A 21,109-nucleotide genomic window follows, 5' to 3' on the forward strand; every position below is an offset into this window, starting at 1 on the left:
CATGACGTGCCATCTTGTTCCCCGTCGGCTGAACTCCTAGCTCTCGTCTACCGGCTGTGCTGACGAGTGAGCCGTACACTGTAACGAGCCTGCAGCTGTGTGAGCGCATGTCAGCCCCCAGGAGTAGTAATAATGGGGATTCATTCTCTGAGTACTCCGCTCGCTCGTCTGGGTTTTAACTCCTTAGTGACTGGCCTGTGTTGCGCCTTAGGTCGGTTTCAGTGGGTGAAAATCTGGAAATTGACATCTTCCAATACCCGCGGTCTGCTGTGGATTGTCTACGCAGGTGGCAATTGCGGAATCCGCAATTAAGATCTGGTTGTGCGAGACCGGCCTTGTTCTGGAGACGATTACGGTGATGGCAGCTTTATCGTTTTATTACTTTTGCACGCTAAAAACACAAAACAAAATAGTTTCTATATTGTGGCATTATAGGACCCGGAGCATTTTTACTGTGTTAGGCTGCCTGCCCACGGGCGTTCCCATATCCCACGGCGGACCCACCACCGGGGAGCAGGAGCCGGCAGACGGATCTCTGCTGTCAACCTATCTGACAGATAGGCTGACCACGGATAATCATGGTAATTCGCAGCATGCTGTGATTTGCCGGCCGCAAGTGGAGAATCGCTATGATCCTCCACTCGTGGACAGGGGGGGCTGCGCTTTCCATAGCAACACTATGGAAAGCGTTCACTGCGTTCCCCGCGGCCGGATTATCGCCGCGGGGAACGCACTGAAAAAACGCCTTATTGAGAGAGCTGTATAGTAGCTGCTTCTTCTACTTGCCGTGTCCCCTGCGCCAGCACGGTGCCCCTGGGAGATCAGCGCACGCAGTGGGACTTCTTTCAGATGGCTCGGTGCCTCTCATTAATCTCTATGGCTAAGGGTGCCTCCACACGGGCGTTTGTATTTGGCCAGGTGAAAACTGCAGCGATAGGGCAAATGTGTGTCTGCCTTGTAAAATGCGTTGTGCCTTTTTTCACCCAAATCGAACAAATGATTATTTGACCATAGAAATTGAATATAGAGTTCTCTACAGGAAAAAAGGATCTGTGATTTTAAAAAAAAGGAAAAAGTAAAAATGAATTAAATTCATGGAGTTTTTAGAAGCTTGAAGAAATGCCACAAAAAACTTTGTAACTTTATTAAGGCCCATTTACATTGGACGAGTGTCGGGCAATGTGTCTCCGCGCTCCCATGCTCCTTCATCTTTTGTGCTGCTAAAAGATGAGCGATGACGATCATCACTCATAGTGCAGCTTAAACAGCCGCCTTTCAGTAGTGAATGGCGCCTGTGTTATGTGAATGGAGAGGGGTGGGGGAGCGAGAGGAGAGATTTCCTGCACTGCCCCCCTGCTGGCCGCTCCATGTGTGAGCCAGCTGTGCTAGCTCTTGTGCAGAAGTGCGGGGATACAGGGACGAGTGTTGGGCATCGTTTGCCCGACACTCGTCCAATGTAAATGGGCCTTTAAGGAAGCCTTTGGGTGTTTGAAAATGTTTTCTTCCAGACTGTGCCAGCACTCCCCGATGTCTGTGCAGGACTTGCTCAGTCCTGAATTCTAGGCTGTGCCGTCCTTACAAGCCCTGGACAGTAATCTGATGTAGGAGAAACTAAAGACCCTTTTACACTGGCTGAGCGAATGTTGGTACTCGCTCACTTTTAATGTGCCCACTGATTGAATAGCAAACAACCTGCTCGTTGGGCGGTTTATGCTGGGGTCACACGCCGGAATCCTGGCAAAAATCTTGCGGTTTGGCTGCAGCGAAAAAACGCTAGATTTAAGCCTGGAAAGCACCGCTTGAAAACCTGTGGCTCTTGGCCGCGGGTTTTGGAGCAGCTTGGCCGCACGCTTTTCTGTTGCGGTCAGCGTTCCTATAGAGGAGAGTGCAGCTGCAACGGGAAAAAAATGAACATGCTGCGGCCAGGGAATCCGCGCTGCAACGCCGGCTTTGCCGCAATGGATTCGCCATCCCGTGTAGACAAGAGAAATCTCGTCCACATGGCTGGCTAATCCCGGTATTAGCGTCCGCAGGCGAATTTGCCACGGCGAAATTCCAGACGGAATTTCCGCACCAAATCTGCCCTGTAGGAACCCAGCCTTATAGACATAAGTTATCCTGTCGTTGGCGCCAGATGATGCATGGCCAACAATAATGTAGACTGATTCTTACCAGCCATCACCCGAATGAACGTTCATACAAACTGGCACACAATAGTGGTAGCATGTAGCCGTCCCAAGTGCCAGTTGACTTGTTAGATCATCCGTCAGTGCTCATTATGGGCAATAATCTGCCAATGTGAAAGGCCCCGAACCGTCCCGCTGCATTGTAGTAGTGAGAAGCTGATGGACTGTTAATGTGAATGCAGCTTTAGGTGTTTTTCATTGACATGTATGGAAATATGATCTCGCTGCTGTAGACAGTAGGGGAGACTTGCTGAAGGAATGCACCCTATTAAAAGTAAAGCTGCATCTCCCGAGATGTATTAATATCTTTTTTTTTTTCTTTTTAGAGAATGGATAATATAAATTCGGAAGGTCCTGCCGGTATTCGTAAAGACACGATCCTAAAAGAGGAGGTATATTTCCTGATGTCCTTGTATAGTTGCATGCTACAAATCTAATTTAATTTAACTGTTTCTCCTAGGAGTCCTGCCTTCATCTGTTCCGAGCCTATAACATTTAGTGTTTATATAAACCAGTTGTCGTGGTTTTTTTTTTTGTTTTTTGTTTTAAATTTATTTATTTCTTTGCCTCAAATCTTCTGGACGGGAATTAGTTCAATCACAGCCATTCATCGAGCACTGGCTGTGACTGGCTAAGCGTCAGCCAATCACAGCCAGCGCTTCCAGGAGGCGGGGATTTTGCAATTCCCGGCCAGAAGATGGTCAGTGCCGGGACCTAGGGTGAAGCTGCTGCGTCGCCCCAGACAGCGCGGGAGAAGTGATGTATACTTTTTTTCTTTCTTCTTCAGTTACAGCTTATTTTTGGGGTAGGGCTTATATTTCAAGCCCCCCCCCCCCCAAATCCTCGCATACAATGTTACAAAGTCGCAGTATTGCTGCGAAAAGACGCAGCAATATTGCACGGTGCAGCAATGTGATATCGCTGCGATTTTCTCGTGGCAATGCCGTGTCGCCCGTGTGCAGTAGGCCTAAAAGAAAGCTTGTAAGATGTGGTCATTGACCGAGCACATTACTTCGTTTTGAAATACCGTCAACTAATCCGTTTAGCTAAATGTAGTTTTATAAGGTGACTCTTTATTGTCGCTGAGAACATTTTGTTTTGTTTTTTTAGACGCTAGTGAAAGGTAAATGGGTCCAGCTTCAGGAAACAACGTATGCAGACCATGAGGGGAAAACAAGGTTGGTCGAGTGATTGTATTATTTTTTCTAGTCTTCTCAAAAAGTTTAAAGTGTCCATTACTTTACAAAAAGATTTTCAAAATAGGCTGGCCATTATATGACTTGTACCCTGATATGTTTTTTTTCACCAGTTTTTACTTCTGTAGGTTATATATCTAATTCCCATAATTTGTGGGAGGAAACCTAAAGGGATTGTACCACAATTGCCAAAGTGTCCCATACCCACAGGACTCCCTTGTCTTGATCTTCTGTCATTGCGAATGGAGCACTGATCAGCTCTCCATTGATTTTATTGGGGCTGATGGAAATAGTCAAGTGGCGCCCACTTGAGCATCTTTGCACTCACATTGAAAGTGAACGGAGTGCTGGTGCAACATAATTATTTGTATCTTGTTGAGCATGTTGTAACATGGAATCATCCTTTCACTACATTCCAACTGGAGGCTGCTACCCGACTCTGTAGGGACAGAAAACCTACACAGAAGTCAAATAGCCCTTCACCGTTGCATTTCCTAGTGTTAAAGGGATGGAGCAGAGAGGACTTGGCTGGCTGGATAGATTAGATGCTCCTCAGATGGAGGCATCAGCACTTATCTGGAATCATGTGGCTGGTGTCCATTTTCCTCTTGCTGGTTGGGTCCAAGAGCGATGACTTTCACTGCTCAGTGTCTGTTGGGCTCACACACACACGGCATATAGTGTGTGATGCTTGCTCCGCCCCCGTTCAGATGCGCTTCAGAGCATGGTAGCCTTAGAAGGGGCGCAGCCTCGAAATACCACTGTCACTCAGGGATGCGGTTGCAAGCAGTGGGGTATGTTAAGATAACATTTCCTGTAGTTGAGGCCTCTCGCCTTAGATTCTTGGCAAGGAATCTCGCCTCACCTGTATCAGATAGGAATGCACAGTTTCCAGTTGGCCTTAGTACTGTGAGTAGGTTCTTAGAATCCTTCCTTCCTCATCTGTGTTGATTGTATGGGACATATACCTTGTCTCTTTCTCCCTCAAATATCTTTAGAAGGAGAGACTTGACCGAAGTCCAAGCCTGTTTGTAAAAGCGAAATCAAAGGATGCAGTATTTGTAATACACACATGAGCCCTGCAAATGAGTATGTGTATATGTAATATATATATATAATGCATGGAAGAAAAAAGCTCTGATTTTTGTGACAAGTCCTTAAAGGGCAACATGCATCCCTTAGGCTGCATGCCACAGGCGTTGCCGAATATTGCTAGCGATATTCCACCGCCCCGGGAGCAGGAGAGAGAACTGTCAGTTCTCCGCTGTTAGCCTATCTCACAGATAGGCTTACCGCGGAGAATCGCGGCATGCCGCAATTTTAATCCCGCGAGTGGAGAATCGCTATGATTCTCCGCTCATGGAAAGCGCGGATAACGCAATGCAGTAACGCCCGTGGACAGGCAGCCTTAGAGTTGGCATCAGCTTTATTGAAGTCCAGTGTTCCAGGGTGGAATTCTTCCTGTAGGAAGTAATCTAAAATTAGCCAAATCTTCTCTTCACATTCAGAATCACAGGAGCTTTTGAACTTGAATGGAGAAATGGAAGAGGTTGGAAATGCTTTTTAGAAACCAGATGAGAAATATTTGGATTCTGAAGATCTAGATTATTTCCTGAAAGCTGTACTATGAATATTGAGGAAGTTTAAAAAACCAAAACCTAGATTCGTCCAAAATGAGATGTTTGGGGGGCTCACAGCAAGAACGAAGCATGCATCTCCAGTCAATTCCAACCCTAGATCACTAAACATTGGTCTCACAGATACTCACTGAGCCGTGGTTATGGGAACGTTTCGATACTGTGACTTTGAGGAGGGATATTAAAGCGAATATCAAAGATAATATGAAAATTGAAAGTGTTGTGGCAAAATTTGCGCATTTTGTCTATACAAAGGACAGGATGACCAAGTTCTCATGCCACTCCTGCAGCAAGGCCATTTGTGGCGGACACACTGTTCTAGTCTGCAATGACTGCAAGGAATACGTTTATTTAGTTTGATAGTTTTTAGGGGAATTTAATAAATGTCTTTTCATATAAGTTACTTTTTCCCTAATACGAGAAATAAAGAAAATCTTTAAGTTTAATTTTGTTAGTCTGTGAGACTAATATGTAGTGACAGTGTAACGCGAAAATGTTTAGTGATATAGGGTTAAAGAGATAATTCTAGAAAAATGGAGAGCGACTGAAAAGAGATTAATAGTATCCAGGGAATTTAAAAAGGGGTTACCATTCTCCTATGGAGAGAAATCTACAGAATAGGCATTCAGGAGCCTTGGGTAGTAAAAACAAAAATGGACAACTATCTTGTTTGAATATTCTTCGTTGTATGATCTTATATCTAGAAAGGTAGATAATCTACTTAAAAATTCCTGGGAGGCATCCATTAACATATTGCTGCCACTGAATTCATCCCTCTTCTGAAGTAGCCTACTGGCTTCCTTGCCAACACATCGGCTGATTCACAAGGTTGTGAGTCCTGACATAGAGATCAATGGAAGCGTGCATGCGGCCTGCAGTTTTGAGTGCAATGACATGATCCGCGCTCTGAATGCATGGTCTGCTCTCCACCTTTCAGGGCTGACCATGGGAGCCTCAGAAGGCGGTCCAGTATAAATAAAAAATACCTCCCTGAGTTCCTGGGGACCTGCGCTATAAGCACCATAACTTAGTTTATGGTGCTGATAGCTGCTGACAAGGTGTCTTATAAAATATACTACTAACTTTTAACTTATGGTTGATTTTAATCTTGGTTTTCCAACCACCTCCGTGGCCTCATACATCGCAACTAGAGATGAGCGAGTATACTCGCTAAGGCGAACTACTCGAGCAAGTAGTGCCTTAGTCGAGTATCTGCCCGCTCGTCTCTAAAGATTCGGCTGCCGGCGCGAGTGACAGGTGAGTTGCGGGAGTGAGCAGGGGGAAAGCGGGATCTCCCCGCCGCTCCCCGCCCGCAGCCGGCAGCCGAATCTTTAGAGACGAGCGGGCAGATACTCGACTAAGGCACTACTCGCTCGAGTAGTTAGCCTTAGCAAGTATACTCGCTCATCTCTAATCGCAATCATGATTGGCCAACATGGGAAATGGGAATACTCCTTTAACCCCTGAACGTTCCATGACGTACAGTTACATGATGCAGGTTTGGAGTTTGTATGGAGGGGGATGGGGAGCCGATCCCACTCTATACAATGCGGCGGCTGGCAGTTTCTTACAGCTGACACCCACCGGCAACAGCTGGGATCAGCATTCATGCTGGCCGCGGCTGTTAACACTTTAAATGCCCCGATCAGAGTTTGGGGTTACTGAAAAACCCTCCGTATACAGTTTGGTTGCCATGACAGCAGGGGGGCCTTTTGAAAGCCCCAAGCGCTGTCATTACAGATTGCCTATCAAACCATACCTGTGGCATGGCTTAATAGATTGCTTGTCAGATCGCGATATGATGTAGAAGCAATCATACCTTCCCAATGGGGACTATAAAAAACCAAAGAACCCTTTGCATATTTATAATAAAAATTAAACCTAAAACATATTTATCTGTTTCCATAAAGGTCTGGTCTGTCAAAGTAACACATTATTTAACACGCACAGTGAAGGTCGGCAGAAAAAAACACAGCCTCAGAATTGCACTTTTTTTTTTTTTTGGTCACGCAGTCTCCAAGAAAAAATTTAATAGAGTAAAGAAAAAGTCCCATGTACAAGACGTTCAGCAAGAAACAAGGCTTTGCACAACTCTGTCAATCAAAAAAAAAAAAAAATGGCCATCAAGTGGAGGCAGAAATTGTTCCCCCCCCCCCCCCAAAGATTTTTGTTTTTAAAATCAGTACAGCCAAAAAAAATCTATATAAATTTGGTATCGTAGTAATTGTACTGATCCATAGAATAAAGTTAATATGTCCCTTTTGGTGCAGTGTGTACTGTACACAATAGAAGCAAGACTTCAAGAGGAAAGCACACAAGGCAGGTTGCTGGTGGAGGATTACATAGTGTGTAGCATCTACGGCACTCTGTGGGAGCTGGGGACACTCCATTGGATTGGTGTTTGTCAGGACAAGGCAAAGCGGGTCCAGCATGGCTTGTGGAAAGAGAAATCCATACCAGAATGAAGCTATGCTGTACTGGAGAGCCAGCAAAAATATTTAACCTTTTTATATCCTCCTGTTATCCACCAGGACATGGGAAACTGTAAAGCGAACAACAAGAAGAGCCAGCAGTGCAGTGGATGGTAAGTAGCACTCTGTATATCAGGAGTTGGGGATCTGCTGAGGGATGTCAATAATTCCAGAATTTAATTACATTTATTTTTTTGTTACTTAATAGGTGTAGCAATAATCCCAGTATTACAAAGAACACTCCACTATGAATGCATGGTGCTCATCAAACAGTTTAGACCTCCTTTGGGTTGCTACTGTCTGGAATTCCCTGCAGGTATTTGTTTCTATATTATGAGTGTCGGTACCTGTTCTGCTTGTGGTTATACAGAAAACCAATGATTAGTCCAGTACTGTTGGATTAAACAAATCTGGCAACAATGGGGCCCAATTATGAAATAAATTTGATAAGGTATCTGGGAAATGGTATAAAGCTTTATTGCGCAACAGTGGAAATTCTTCAGCATAAGATGCTACCTCTGTATATAAAGTAATTACCACCTGTTATGCAACAAACCCTCTGAAAAAGTAAAAATGTCAAAAGCCTATTTCTTTTTTTTTTTTTTCATTTTATCTATGAAATCAGTGGACAATTGATTTTTAAAAAGTCAATGTTTACATCAGGGGTGCACCGGCTATATGCAGTGTGCAACCTTCAGGTCACAGTAATGCATGCTTGTATCCTAATGTGCAGGAAGGCAAGGCTGTCAAAAAACAACAACTTCCTTATGATGCTGAGGACATAGTACCATAATTTGACCGCAGCTTCCTTCTCTATTTACTGCACTGATTATATTTAGTTCTGGTCAAGGAAGATACATTTGAGCGCTGACTGGTATCACATGTAATGTCCTTCTTAGATTGCGGAGGATGAGTATGCAGCATTGGAACTGGTAGCAAGTACCGGGGTCTGACACTGTTATGGGGGACACTGTTGTATGCAGTGTGTGAGGGCTATATACTTCCAGTTGAGCTACAAGCATTTCCACTCTTGTAAATTATTCAGTATTTTACAAACGGAGTTGTGCTTTACAGAACTTAAAGTATAACTGCACTTTCTAAAAAATGTTTGAGCTGTCCCCATGATATGTCAAGTTATGATTGTTGGGAGTTAGGCTGCTGAGACCCCCACTGATTTGCTACAAAGAGCCAGCTGAAGAGCTGGTTAGAGCGCTGTTACTGCTCACTAGCTAAAAATGGACCTATAGACTTTCTGTTGAATCCTTCAGCTAGCTTATTCTGAAGATCGGTGAGCGTCTCAGCAGCCCACAGTGATCAAAACCTTTGAAGTGTCCCTTTTGACATGTCAAACATTTGAAAAAAGCACAGTTACTATTTTTAAATATGTAGCCGGGGTGTTTTTATGCCCTTTGGCCAATTTTAGTGTTAGTGTGTGGAGCAGGCTTGATGATCACTGAGCTCAGTCATTGGCTGTTGCAGCTTGTGACGTCCTGTACACAGGCTGCTGCAGCTTGTAAACCATATATCACAGGGAAGACCAGGAGCAACAGTGCTGTACACAGCGGGCACCCGGAGGAGCGAGTATAGGCTTATTTGTTTTTATACATAGGTAGCCTGTTTGGACAAAACTTAAATAACTCTTCCGCCCCTTCTCTTCATTATGACTTGTTTTAACTTTGTTTTTCTATTCAAACTTATGCTAGGTCTTATAGATGAAAATGAAACTGCAGAGCAAGCAGCACTTCGAGAACTGGAAGAGGAAACCGGTTACAAAGGAGAAGTCATTGAGTGTTCCCCAGGTCTGTTAATAGTTGTCTGGCTGTATTTTAAAGATGTTGTCCAAGAATGCCACTAAATGGCTGCCATCTATGCAGCCTATAGAATCCCTTCCTAGCACAGGAGATCTGAGGTTGTTGGGGCTGCCGATGGAGCCTAGTCTACACGTGCCTTCTCTCGTCCCAAGATGGGTTTGTGGAGGCTGCACCCCTTTATGTTGTCTCGATAGCTTGTTATGTAGACTACTCCTCCGTACTTGATTTATTCTTAATACTGACATTACAAGTGTAGCCTAAATAGAGAGAGTCCATCACCATGTAGTTAGACCCAGACATGACACTCTAAAAGCCAGAATTAAGTCTCCAATCAGTTATATCCAAAATTTGTACATGATGATACTTTGTGCTGTGAAGTTTCATAGAGACTCACAGAGCCAGACGTTGGCTAGAGAAACCTTGCCCTCTGTCAGCAGCTTTCCGGGTGCTTCCATGCACACCATTTTTGATTTATGTTAGGTGGCATCTTTTCATGCTTTTTGCATAGTTTTCTTTCTTTTTCAAGAACTCTGGCCAGAGTTTAAAGTCTATAGTAGAATATTGTAGAGACTACATACATAGCAGTTTGGTTTTTGACATTTATGTTGCAACAAGCCCTGGCAATTGTGTTAGTAGTTTGCACCATCTGTCCCCCATAAGCAGTCTATTTGTATCAGGAAGAGTGTTATCATGCCCAATGTTGGTGCACACATTCTGTCATCTGGATGCTAGGAGCTACAAAAAAAGGTTTTAAATCTGTTTTAGGATCCCTGTCTATATTGTGGGTGCAATGCACCACCACACATGATTCAGAAGTGACATACTGCTATACTAGAATCAAGAAAGAGTGGCAGCATATAGCTAGGGTCAAAACATCACAGATTTTATCATGAAGGAATAAAGACTTTTATATCCTTTGCACCTTATATGCTGCCACTCTTTCTTGATGATTATGGGACACTTTCTCTGGAGGTATTGGTTCTGACTAGTGATATATGGCCTCAGCAAAAGTCTTGCTTTGTGTACAAGAGTGCTGCTGACTACATCTATCTGAAATGAGTACTACTATACTAGAAGAATGGGTTCTTAGTGCGTGTATCTTCATTAAAAAAAATATATTCTATGATAATTAAAAGCAAAAGGGTACAGGAGTAGAAAAACAGAACTCTAATGCATTTCAGAAACCCTGTGATTGAGGACCACAGACAGTTAAGTTCTGGGTAGATACCCCCAAGGTTAAAAACCTTCCATATCCCGTTTCAAACATGTTAATAATTGACCTTCCACACCAAGGTTAAAACCCCACCTGTTCTCCTTGCACCATTGTATGTCTAGAGATTGGTGCGCTGGTTAAGGATTTCATGTTTGTGTACTGCTCTACTAGTAGCCCTCCCCCAAGCTAATAAATTAGTCGTCCTGTTCCCTTCCTAAGTTGTCCCACGTCCATACCGCTGCCTCCACAAAAAAGGCCAAGGGGATGTTACAAGAAGTGTTACACTTCAGTTCTAAGGCCAGTCTCCCCAAAAAAAATCATCAATGTAATAAACCAGTGCAAGTGCTGAAGCTGCAGGAATAACAACTGACAATAGTCGTACAAGGTGCAGATAAATACTAGTGTCTGCTGGAGAGCGTGCATCCAGGGCAAGATAGACTGCTGCTGACGCACGGGTGCAATTTCTGCTCTGCATCTCAGAGGAATAGGATTGCCATTGCACTTGCTCAGTAGCTCCCCTGATGAGAAGAGGATGCTGTGTGAGGGGCTACCTTCTCTCTCTCAGAATGCACCACCAGAACGGATTGTACACACACACAGCATCACAACAGTCCATACATGTCAACATTGGCACCATTATCGAGATGGATGTGGCAAAGACAGTGCAATTGGAAAGGCAGATTGTTGCGACCTTTTAACCCTTTCCAATCCACTGACTGACCTCTGAAGATTATGATTTAAGGCTGAACAGCTCTGATGTTGGAAGATGTCCGTTGGGGTTCTCTTACTGTATAATGCCAACCTCTCTGCAGTCGGAGCCTGTAGAACGTGTCACGTCATGCAGTACTGGCTTTGGCCAACATATAGCGCCGTTGTATAACGGCAGAAAAAGAGTAAGCCCACTAGGAAAACCAGGATACAAATTGGATTGGAAAGGGTTAACCCCTTCCCGCTCCAGGGCATAAATTTACATTCTGGCAGCGGGGTACTTCCCACAACAGGGCGTAAACTGACGTCCTGGGGATAGCGCGAGATCATAAGTGATAACTGTCAGTGATAGCCGGCCTCCAGCTGCAACAGCGGGGTGCATCGGAGATGCGCGGCCGCCCCCGCCCCCCCCCCCCCCCCCCCCCCCCCGCTGTTAACCCCTTCCCTGCCGCAATCTATGTAGATCGCGGCATGGGAGGGGTTCACAGAGGGAGCTGGGCTCTCGCGATATAATCGTAGACTGCCCGGCTGGTTGCTATGGCAACAGGACGTCAGACACTGGCGTCCTGTAGTGCCATAGCCTGTTATCCCTGTATGAAAAAAGAAAAATAACCAAAAAAAGTTTAAAAAAAACCTTTTTTTTAATGCTTTTTCTCATATTAGCATAAAAGGTAAAAAATTAAAACCCCACATATTTGGTATTGTTGCGGCTGTAACGACGTGTACAATAAGCTGCACATGCTTTTGACTGTGCAGCGAAAAAAGCGTTAAAAAAAAAACAAAAAAATTAGCATTTTGCCTCCCTAAAAATGCAATGCAAGTGATCAAAAAAGCTGTATATTCCCCAAAATGGTACCAATAAAAACTACAGCTTGTTGCGCAAAAAATAAGCCCTCACAGAGCTCTGTACATAGAAAAATAAAAGTTACAGGACTTTGAATACAGTGATTTTAGAGAAAAAAAAGATTTTCAAAAAAAGGGTTTTTATTGCAGAAAAGTGGAAAAACCTAAAAAAAGTAAGAATTTTGGTATCGTTGTAATCGTACCGACCTGCAGAAAAAATGGATTGTGTCATTTATACTGCATGATTAACGCTGTTAAAAAAAAAAAGAATCTATGGCAGAATTGATGTGTTTTCTCTCCCTTATATCATAAAAAAAATAATAAAAGTTTTACAATATAGTCTATGTACCCATCAAAAACTACAGTTCGCCATGCAAAAAACAAGCCCTTATTTGGCCGCGTCGACGGAAAAATAAAAATTATGGCTTTTGAAAAATGGAGATGAAAGTCCGCCAAAAATCGGGCGTCCTTAAGCCCAAAATAGGCCTTGTCATTAAGGGGTTAAATCCACTGCTTGTGGTTCCCACCACAAACAATACTTCAAATTATATATATTACTGCTCAACACTGAAATTGTTACTGACTTAAAAAGGTCCTTATCTGTAGTATCTTGGTGTGCTAAACACAAATATGACCATGAAAATTTTTTATTGGCTCTCGTTTTATAGATATTTCATATAGTTCATTTTCTGTGTTTCACCGTGTAAACTTATCCAGTAGGTGTCAGGGAGCTAGGATCCAGGTACCTGGAAGTCCTTGAAAATTACCCTCAACCCCTGTCCCGGCCTGCTAGGCCCTAGGGTGACAACTGGGCGACAGTCCCTAACGTCGCTAGGGTTGCGGGGCAGGAGTCAGACTTGCAGACAAACAAGGTACACACAAAACAAAAAGGCAGGCCTGGCAATCCGGGTCTGCAACAGAGAATAATGCAGTACAAGGTCAGGTCGGGTCTGAAGCAAGTGGGTCAAAAGACAGAAATACAATCCAATAACGTGGGTGTAGCCTGGAGACAAACATACACTGGCAGGGATCAGGAGAAACTGAGGAGTTTAAATGCTGTCAGAACTCCTGCCCCAGCAGCTGATTGGGATGGGGAGTCGGACAGCAGCAGGAGCAAATTAGATGCTGGCAAAACAGCCCCTGCCGCCTGCAGAGACAGCAGAGCAAAAGCGCCCAGGAGTCATGGCAACGAGGACACGCGCGGACTGAGCCGGCGGCCAGGGAAAGTCACCAAGACCAGGGCTCCCCTGCACCGCACCCCAGCAGCCCGGGAGATAGGAGCGGCGGTGCGGGCAAAGAGACCCCGAGAGCCACCAGTCTTGACAGTAGGACTGTAACATCGCTCTGTGAGCGAGCCAGCGATACTAGCTCTCATGCAACAGCACAGGAGTGAGTGTATGCGGGAGCTAGTATCTGACATCGTATGCACAACATTTGTCCCTTAAATTGGCTTCTGCCTAATTGTTCGTTTTTGTTTTTTTTTGCCTTCCTCTGGATCAACAAGAAGAAGGTGGGGGTGGGTAGAGGGGTGGAAAGAGCTGAACTTGGATGGACATTGTCTTCTTTCCCCCTAACATGCTATGTTACTAAATAATTTACTTGTATGAAAAAATGCTAGCAATCCAGACGTGAGAACACTAAGCTTTTATGTGTAATCTGAATTTATGGCTCGCACAATTCCCTGCACCTATATAGTGCAAAGATCATTCCCCTCCCCCAACTATTATATATTAAACCTTACAGCCCAATTCTATATCCAGTGGTACATGTAAGTAACTGGGACCATTAACTGTTTTATACCCGACATTATTCTTGTTGATAACAGAACAAATGCTGTAGCACTGCTTGCAGACTACTCTAAGACTTCTTTGTAACCCAACACATTTCACTGCCTTTATTGTACTTTTAAAAACTATTGAAAAGAAACAGCAGATCGTACTAGACTGTTTTATTTCAATAGCTTAGAATTTTTTTTCCTGGGATAACCCCTTTAAAAGCATGCTCTGTATTGGAAAATGTCTGTAAAATAGCTGTGGTATAAAAGCATCGATAGACTAACAGTGCCTTCATACTCTATATGAATCAGATAGCTGGTACACACAACTGTTTGTGAGGACCATGTAGTAAATCGGGAATAAAGAGGTTCTATAATTTGCCTAGAAATATGTCTAGTTTTATTACAAACCATTCTGATCTTTCTTTTATTATTTAGTGTCTTGTTTAGATCCTGGATTGTCAAACTGTACAACACATGTTGTAACGGTGCACATTAATGGGGATGATTCTGTAAATGTCAAACCTAAACCCAAGCTTGGTGAGTACATTTGTTAAAAACTAAATTCAATCATGTTGACGACTAAAGACATTCTGATTGAAAGCTTTGCAGCTCCGCTGTCGGAAGACGTCCGGCAGGGTATTCTTACTGTAGATTACTGGCCGCTCTGTTATCGCGGGCCTCCCCAGCATGTCACATACTGCAGTACTGGCTCTAGCCAACAAATGGCGCCATTGTATAATGGCAGAAAGAGAAAGCCCCCCCTAGGAAACACTGAATCCAAAATTGGACTGCAAAGGGTTAATGCAGTTTGATAGATATAACAGAGCTGTTTGGGTTTGTTGTAGATCCGATAATGTTTGTCTTTTGAGATGAAATGGCATTAGTATTCATTTTATAAATGAAGGGGGTGCTTATTTCTGATCTTTGTTGAATTGTACTTTTTTCCCCTACCAATGTAACCAGGTACAACCCGCAGCGTATTTATTAAAACCCTGTTCTTTAAATGTGAAACCTTCTCTTACATTGTCTGTTTTCTTTTTTTTCCCCCATGTTCTTTATAACTACTATACTAGCGGAAGGAGGTAGGTCCCATTTTTAACACTAGCGTTTGAAATGTTATTTCTATGCATGGTTTATGAAGTTCACATTTCTTTTATTACTTTTTTGTAGAATTTACAGAAACAATACTGATTCCTAAACTAGAATTTCGAAAACGTATTGATGGTATGTATAGTGTAGCAAGCATATGTATTGCATGGTAAACTGCCTTTTTTGTATTGGTCTCCGTAGGTTGATTTAAAACACTTGTCTGCCCTTTTATAATTACCTGAATTTATCTGCATAGTTGTATATCTTTTTTGTAAATACATCGTTTTACTTATATTGTACCGTATATACCGGCGTATAAGGCGACGGGGCGTATAAGACGACCCCCCAACTGTCACCATATACGCCAGTATTCAGTGGAGAAAAAAAAAAAATTTTATTACTCACCTCCCCCGGCGTCCTGTCGCGCTCCGGCAGGATGTCGCTCGCTCCGGCAGGCTGTCGCTCGCTCCTCGTCCCCGCCGCAGCATAGCTTTCTGAATGTGGGGCTTGAAATCCCCGCTTCCAGAAAGCTAATACACACGCCGGCAGCCATGACATCATTGAATGGCTGTGATTGGCTAAAGCACACGTGGCTTCAGCCAATCACACTATTCAATGACATCATTGAATGGGTGTGATTGCTAACACGTGCGCCTTCAGCCAATCACAGCCATTGAATGATGTCATTGAATAGTGTGATTGGCTGAAGCCACGTGTGCTTTAGCCAATCACAGCCATTCAATGCTGTCATGGCTGCCGGCGTGTGTATTAGCTTTCTGGAAGCGGGGATTTCAAGCCCCGCATTCAGAAAGCTATGCTGCGGCGGGGACGAGGAGCGAGCGACAGCCTGCCGGAGCGAGCGACATCCTGCCGGAGCGCGACAGGACGCCGTGGGAGGTGAGTAATAAAAATTTTTTTTTTTACACTTTTTTTTTTTTTGTATTACCGGCGCATAAGACGACCCCCGACTGCAGAGCAGATTTTTCGGGGTTCAAAAGTCGTCTTGTACGTCTCCTTCGTTGCAGCCTGCATCCAGAGTTGTATTCACTGTTCTACTAAATTTAGAGCTGAAATCTACATGCATATTTTTCTGCTTCAATGTTCGCACAGAACTTAGTTGGCTAGTAGCATTCTAGTAAGCAGACTGTAGATCACACAGTGTATCATCTGAGAAGTAATAAAAATCATACAGTATTTTAGGAGCATCCATGTTAGCAACGTTTCAGACAACAAACTTGTCATGTTTCCTCTGACCTTTCGGATAACTATTAAAGGGGTTGTCTCGCGCCGAAACGGGTTTTTTTTTTTTCAATAGCCCCCCCGTTCGGCGCGAGACAAACCCGATGCAGGGGTTAAAAAAAAACAAACGTCCGGTACTTACCCGAATCCCGGCGCTGCTGCGACTTCGTACTTACCTTGCTAAGATGGCCGCCGGGATCTTCACCCTCGGTGGACCGCAGGTCTTCTGTGCGGTCCATTGCCGATTCCAGCCTCCTGATTGGCTGGAATCGGCACACGTGACGGGGCGGAGCTACGAGGAGCCGCTCTCTGGCACGAGCGGCCCCATTCAGAAGAAAGAAGACCGGACTGCGCAAGCGCGTCTAATCGGGCGATTAGACGCTGAAATTAGACGGCACCATGGAGACGAGGACGCTAGCAACGGAACAGGTAAGTAAATAACTTCTGTATGGCTCATAATTAATGCACAATGTACATTACAAAGTGCATTAATATGGCCATACAGAAGTGTATAACCCCACTTGCTTTCGCGGGACAACCCCTTTATTGCTGTAAATGTGCTAATGAATAGAATAAAGTTAATACAGATACTGTGTGTTTTAGCACTTGATCCATTGCCAAAAGATATATCCATTAAAACATAACTTTTAGGCCTCGTTCATACAGACTACAAAATTTTGCTACAAAACGCATGTATGTGAAGCCCATGGTTTCCAATGTGTTCTTTCAGGCTACAAACCATAGCGATGATTTTGTAGCCTGTGTGAACGAGGCCTAAGGCCTGTTTAGCTTGCAAAAAAGAAGGCTGAGAAGAGACTTAATAGCGGTCTACAAATATCTGAAGGACTGTCACAGTGCAGAGGGATCAGCCCTATTCTCATTTGCACAAGGAAAGACTAGAAGCAATAGGATGAAACGGAAAGGGAGGAGACATAAATTAGGTATTAGAAAAAACTTTCTGACAGTGAGGGTGATCAATGAGTGGAACAGGTTACCACGAGAGGTGGTGAGTTCTCCTTCAATGGAAGTATTCAAACAAAGGCTGGACAGACATCTGTCTCGGATGATTCAGTGAATCCTGCACTGTACTGTGCAGGAGGTTTGGACCCAATGACCCTGGAGGTCCCTTCCAACTCTACTATTCTAGGATTTAGAATCTATGATTCTAAAGCATTTCCTCGGGATCTATAAGGCTGTAAACTCCTGTGAACTTGTGGAGAATAAACTCCCTTCTCTTGTTGAACACAATTGGGTGTAACGTGAGCATCAAATTGCAGGACCTGCAGTCATTTTGGATGGATTTCCAGATTGTCTTGGTGATGTAAGTGATGAACAGGGTGAATGATTTCAACAGGAAGTAAAGACCGTGCTAGAACAGGTTTGTGGACGATGGGATACAAATATGATGGCGGCAGTTAGAATGTCTAGAATTATCTCATCGCAGGGGATCACAAAAATGTACTTTCTTCGGCATGTCTCAATGAAGAAACTCTTGTTTTGTTCGTGTTCAAGGCTTTGTGGGATTTATCTTTGTACCTTTTAACTTTTGATTGGCCGACATTACATGAATAATGCAATATGTGTACATGTATACATTTATATGGAGATATGTCATATCTTGATCAGCAGACCCGATGGAGAAAAACAATTTTTTTTTTCTTCAGACGACCACAAAATACCCCCCCCCAAAAAAAGGTTCTGACATCTGTCACCAAAATTGTGTTAGATAATTGAGCCGCCCTTCTCAGGGCGATGACTCTGTATATTATGGCTATCGAGACCAAGGCTGCACAGGGTCAGTCCAGGGTTTCCCCACCCCCGTGTCTGGTTCTCTCTTGGTATTACTTTATTTCGCTTTTTTAATGACTTAATAAAGGTTATGTTTTAATGTTTATACAATCTGAGCCTAGTGATCCTTGTCTCTCTTGCGGATGTATTTATTTTTCTCAGTGGTATAGTTATTACGTTGGTTATTATAAGGGCACGAATTGTTGAAAAACTGTCCATTTGTTTTTGTGGAATATTCTACATTTTCTTTGTTTTTACTGTATTTTCAGAGCTAGTTTCAAGTGAAAAACTAGTGGTGGATGCCAGAGTCTACACCTATGCCTTGGCCCTGGAACATGCTGTGGCAAAACCCTATGAACTCCCATTTCTAAAGGGATAAAGTTTCCTCTTTCCTGGATGTGGACCCCATTTGAACAGTTCAATCATTCTATTTTTAAAGTGGCAGCATTCCATCTGAATATTTCAATTACCTGTGTACGGCCTACTTAGTTTAACAATAGGACATTTTTAATATGATGGATGAACATATAAAGTAAGGGCAAACTCTGACGATCATAGTTTTGGTGTGTGTCACTTTTGCCCAAGATGAGTGGATTACTGCATAGGAAATCCTTCCTGTTTTATGCCAAAACTTATGGACTTAGAACAAGAAATATGACTGTGAATGTGCCCTGGGACTTTATAGTAACAATGTTTTGAATATGTTAGATCACTTATTAAATCAACTATAGCTGTTGAAGAAACTAACGTGAATGGATAACTTGCATGTTTTATGAAACGTCACTGTATAGACATTGTCACAGCATGGAGATCTAAAGGCTCTTTTACACAGAACTATTGTTATAAAAACAATTCCCGCTGGATCGTGCTAATTGTAACAATTGTTCAGTGTGAAAACGGCCAATTTGTTTGCTTCTTATTCGTCTATTTTGTGCAGGCGTTAAAATATAGGTAACAAGTTGCACCATAGGTAATCAGCAGTTGTTCAGTCAGTCACTGAAACTGTAAATTTCGTTCGCTCGATCGTGTAGATTCAAACTTTTTATTGGCTTGTACAAACTAGCTGAACGAGTAAACTCTGCCATTGTTTGCTCATGTGAAGGATTTCTCATACTATGTAAAAGGACCATAAGGCTAATTTCACATGGGCTGAGCGCAATCAGGCCCGGGAAGGTTGGCCTGATATTGTGCGAGGAGTTTGTGTCAAGGGAATTAGCAATCTTCCAGCACGGCTGAAAGGATCGGCAACTGTTTCCCATGTGTTTTCTTATTTTAATCTTTTAAGGGCATAACACAAAAGTTATCCTTTTTATATTTGGTTGCTGTGTTTACATTTTTTTTCTATAGATTACCATTCAGTGTTGTGGTACTACCTCTGAACACTATGAAACAAGAAACTTGTTAGTAGGATACTAGATTGTAGGGAAATACTTGACAGATATGAATGTAAAGCCTATTGCTAAATTTTTATATCTGTGTAAATACATTAATCCTCCATATGATTTTTTTTATATATACACATTAAAGAATTGAAATTAAATCTGAATGTACTTCTGACTAAACACTTATGTCCCGTTGATCTGATTGTCTGAACAAAAATCGTTCCATCTAATCATTTAGTTTAACACATGGGCAAACAGCTGAACGACTAGGGAGAATCATGAGGTTCTTGCTAGTTATTCGGTTTCAGCCGGCATAAAAAACAGTGTCAGCTTGTAGACTAAGGGTGGCTTCACACTTGTGTGAAAATTGCGCGGTGCAAGAGTGAGTGGAAACACAGAATTATTAAACCCATGCTCTTCAGTGGTTTTCTTCACACCTGTGGTGTCTTCACTTATGGGATGTTGCGAGATTTATCCTATCTTTCTGCGTTTTTGTTTTGTTTTTTAAATCGCCCAGGTTTCCCTATGGAGTCTTCGTTTTATGACATTGCCTGATTTTCATGTGATGTGTTAACACTAGAAACTCCTATTGTCTAGCGCATGAAAATCCCAAGCGGCAGCGATATTTTTTACAGGGGGGGGGGGGGAGGGGGGGAGGAAATGGACGCTCAAGACTATTTTTGCTGTGGCAATATCATAATCCAGTGTGAAAAAGCCCCTTACTGTATCATTGAAACGGTATGTAGTGGGATTACAAGACACCAAGGCAGATTCTTTGGGAATTATAGCTTCTTTAATATGTATCGATACATAGGTGTCAGTGGAATTATTTTCCAAGACTGAACCAACAAAAGAAAACCTACTCTTATACAATCCACACACAGACATTCTTTTGTTATCTAAAAGCTAACTGATTGGTTACATTTCACTACAGTATTACACAGGCGCAGTAACTCTAAAATAGGCATACCTCTGCCTACCTTTTTATAACACCCATCTTAAGGCCCATTTAGACAACTTTCTTTTGAGCGATAATTGTTGTGTGCATTTACAGGGCAAGGTGATCACTTAAACATTGAGCAATCACCTTGCGCTCCGAGCGGGGTATGCAGAAGACAAGCGGGGCCGCCTAATAGTTGTCAAAATGGGCCTTTTGCGTTAACACTTTCTTATGCAAAGCTCAGCTACCACATTTCCCCATTTGATGCTAAATATATCGATAGAGCATTATCATTTTGTGTTTAATATGTTTTTATTAGGATTTTGCATATTAACACACGTACAAAACATAGTACAAATAAACAGAATAAGGCAATTATTTGTATCACGCCTCTCTGGGCTAAGGCAATGAGATTGATAGAAAGAGACTAATGCAACAGGATTCAACAAACCAACTCAACATCTGCTTTTCTCTTTTGTGGCTCCCTCGGTGCGGCCCACTATGACAACATGTCATTGTGTCTAATATGGTCACATGCCTTGTTTGAATAACTAAATTCAAAGCTGATTGTGCCTGTCTTTGTGATTAATGCCCAATATTGAATAAACAAAAAGAAACAAAGCGTAACTAGGGGGATAGAATAGGAGACAAAGGGAAGAGAAGAGGGGAAGGGAGAAGAAAGTTTTAGGGAGGTAGGGTTGTGCGAGGACAGGAGAGGGGGGTGAGCCCACCAAGACTCACCTCGAGTGCCCCAGCTGGCTCCGGTCGTATCCCTCGAGTCATTACGCCTCGCTTCCTGGGTCATGCCCCATCACCATCCTACTGCTAA

General features: G+C 43.1%; 1 protein-coding gene and 1 long non-coding RNA gene across 2 annotated transcripts in view; both read left to right on the top strand.

Annotated features, from left to right (window-relative positions):
* Positions 1-19,487, top strand: part of LOC136612021 (uncharacterized) — a 516,282-nt gene extending 496,795 nt beyond the window's left edge. The window contains exon 2 of the long non-coding RNA XR_010790338.1: positions 19,259-19,487. This is a non-coding gene — a long non-coding RNA (uncharacterized lncRNA). The remainder of the gene's footprint in view (positions 1-19,258) is intronic.
* Positions 48-18,705, top strand: NUDT5 (nudix hydrolase 5). Its single transcript, XM_066592062.1, has 10 exons — positions 48-66; positions 2,513-2,578; positions 3,297-3,364; positions 7,551-7,603; positions 7,699-7,806; positions 9,194-9,289; positions 14,278-14,379; positions 14,916-14,924; positions 15,013-15,066; positions 18,228-18,705. The coding sequence occupies exons 2-10, from the start codon at positions 2,516-2,518 to the stop codon at positions 18,335-18,337; spliced, it is 663 nt and encodes a 220-aa protein (XP_066448159.1). The 5' UTR covers positions 48-66; positions 2,513-2,515; the 3' UTR covers positions 18,338-18,705.
* Positions 19,488-21,109: the final 1,622 nt, after the last annotated feature.

This window comes from Eleutherodactylus coqui, chromosome 2 (genome assembly GCF_035609145.1).
Source record: "Eleutherodactylus coqui strain aEleCoq1 chromosome 2, aEleCoq1.hap1, whole genome shotgun sequence".
NCBI lineage: Eukaryota > Metazoa > Chordata > Amphibia > Anura > Eleutherodactylidae > Eleutherodactylus > Eleutherodactylus coqui.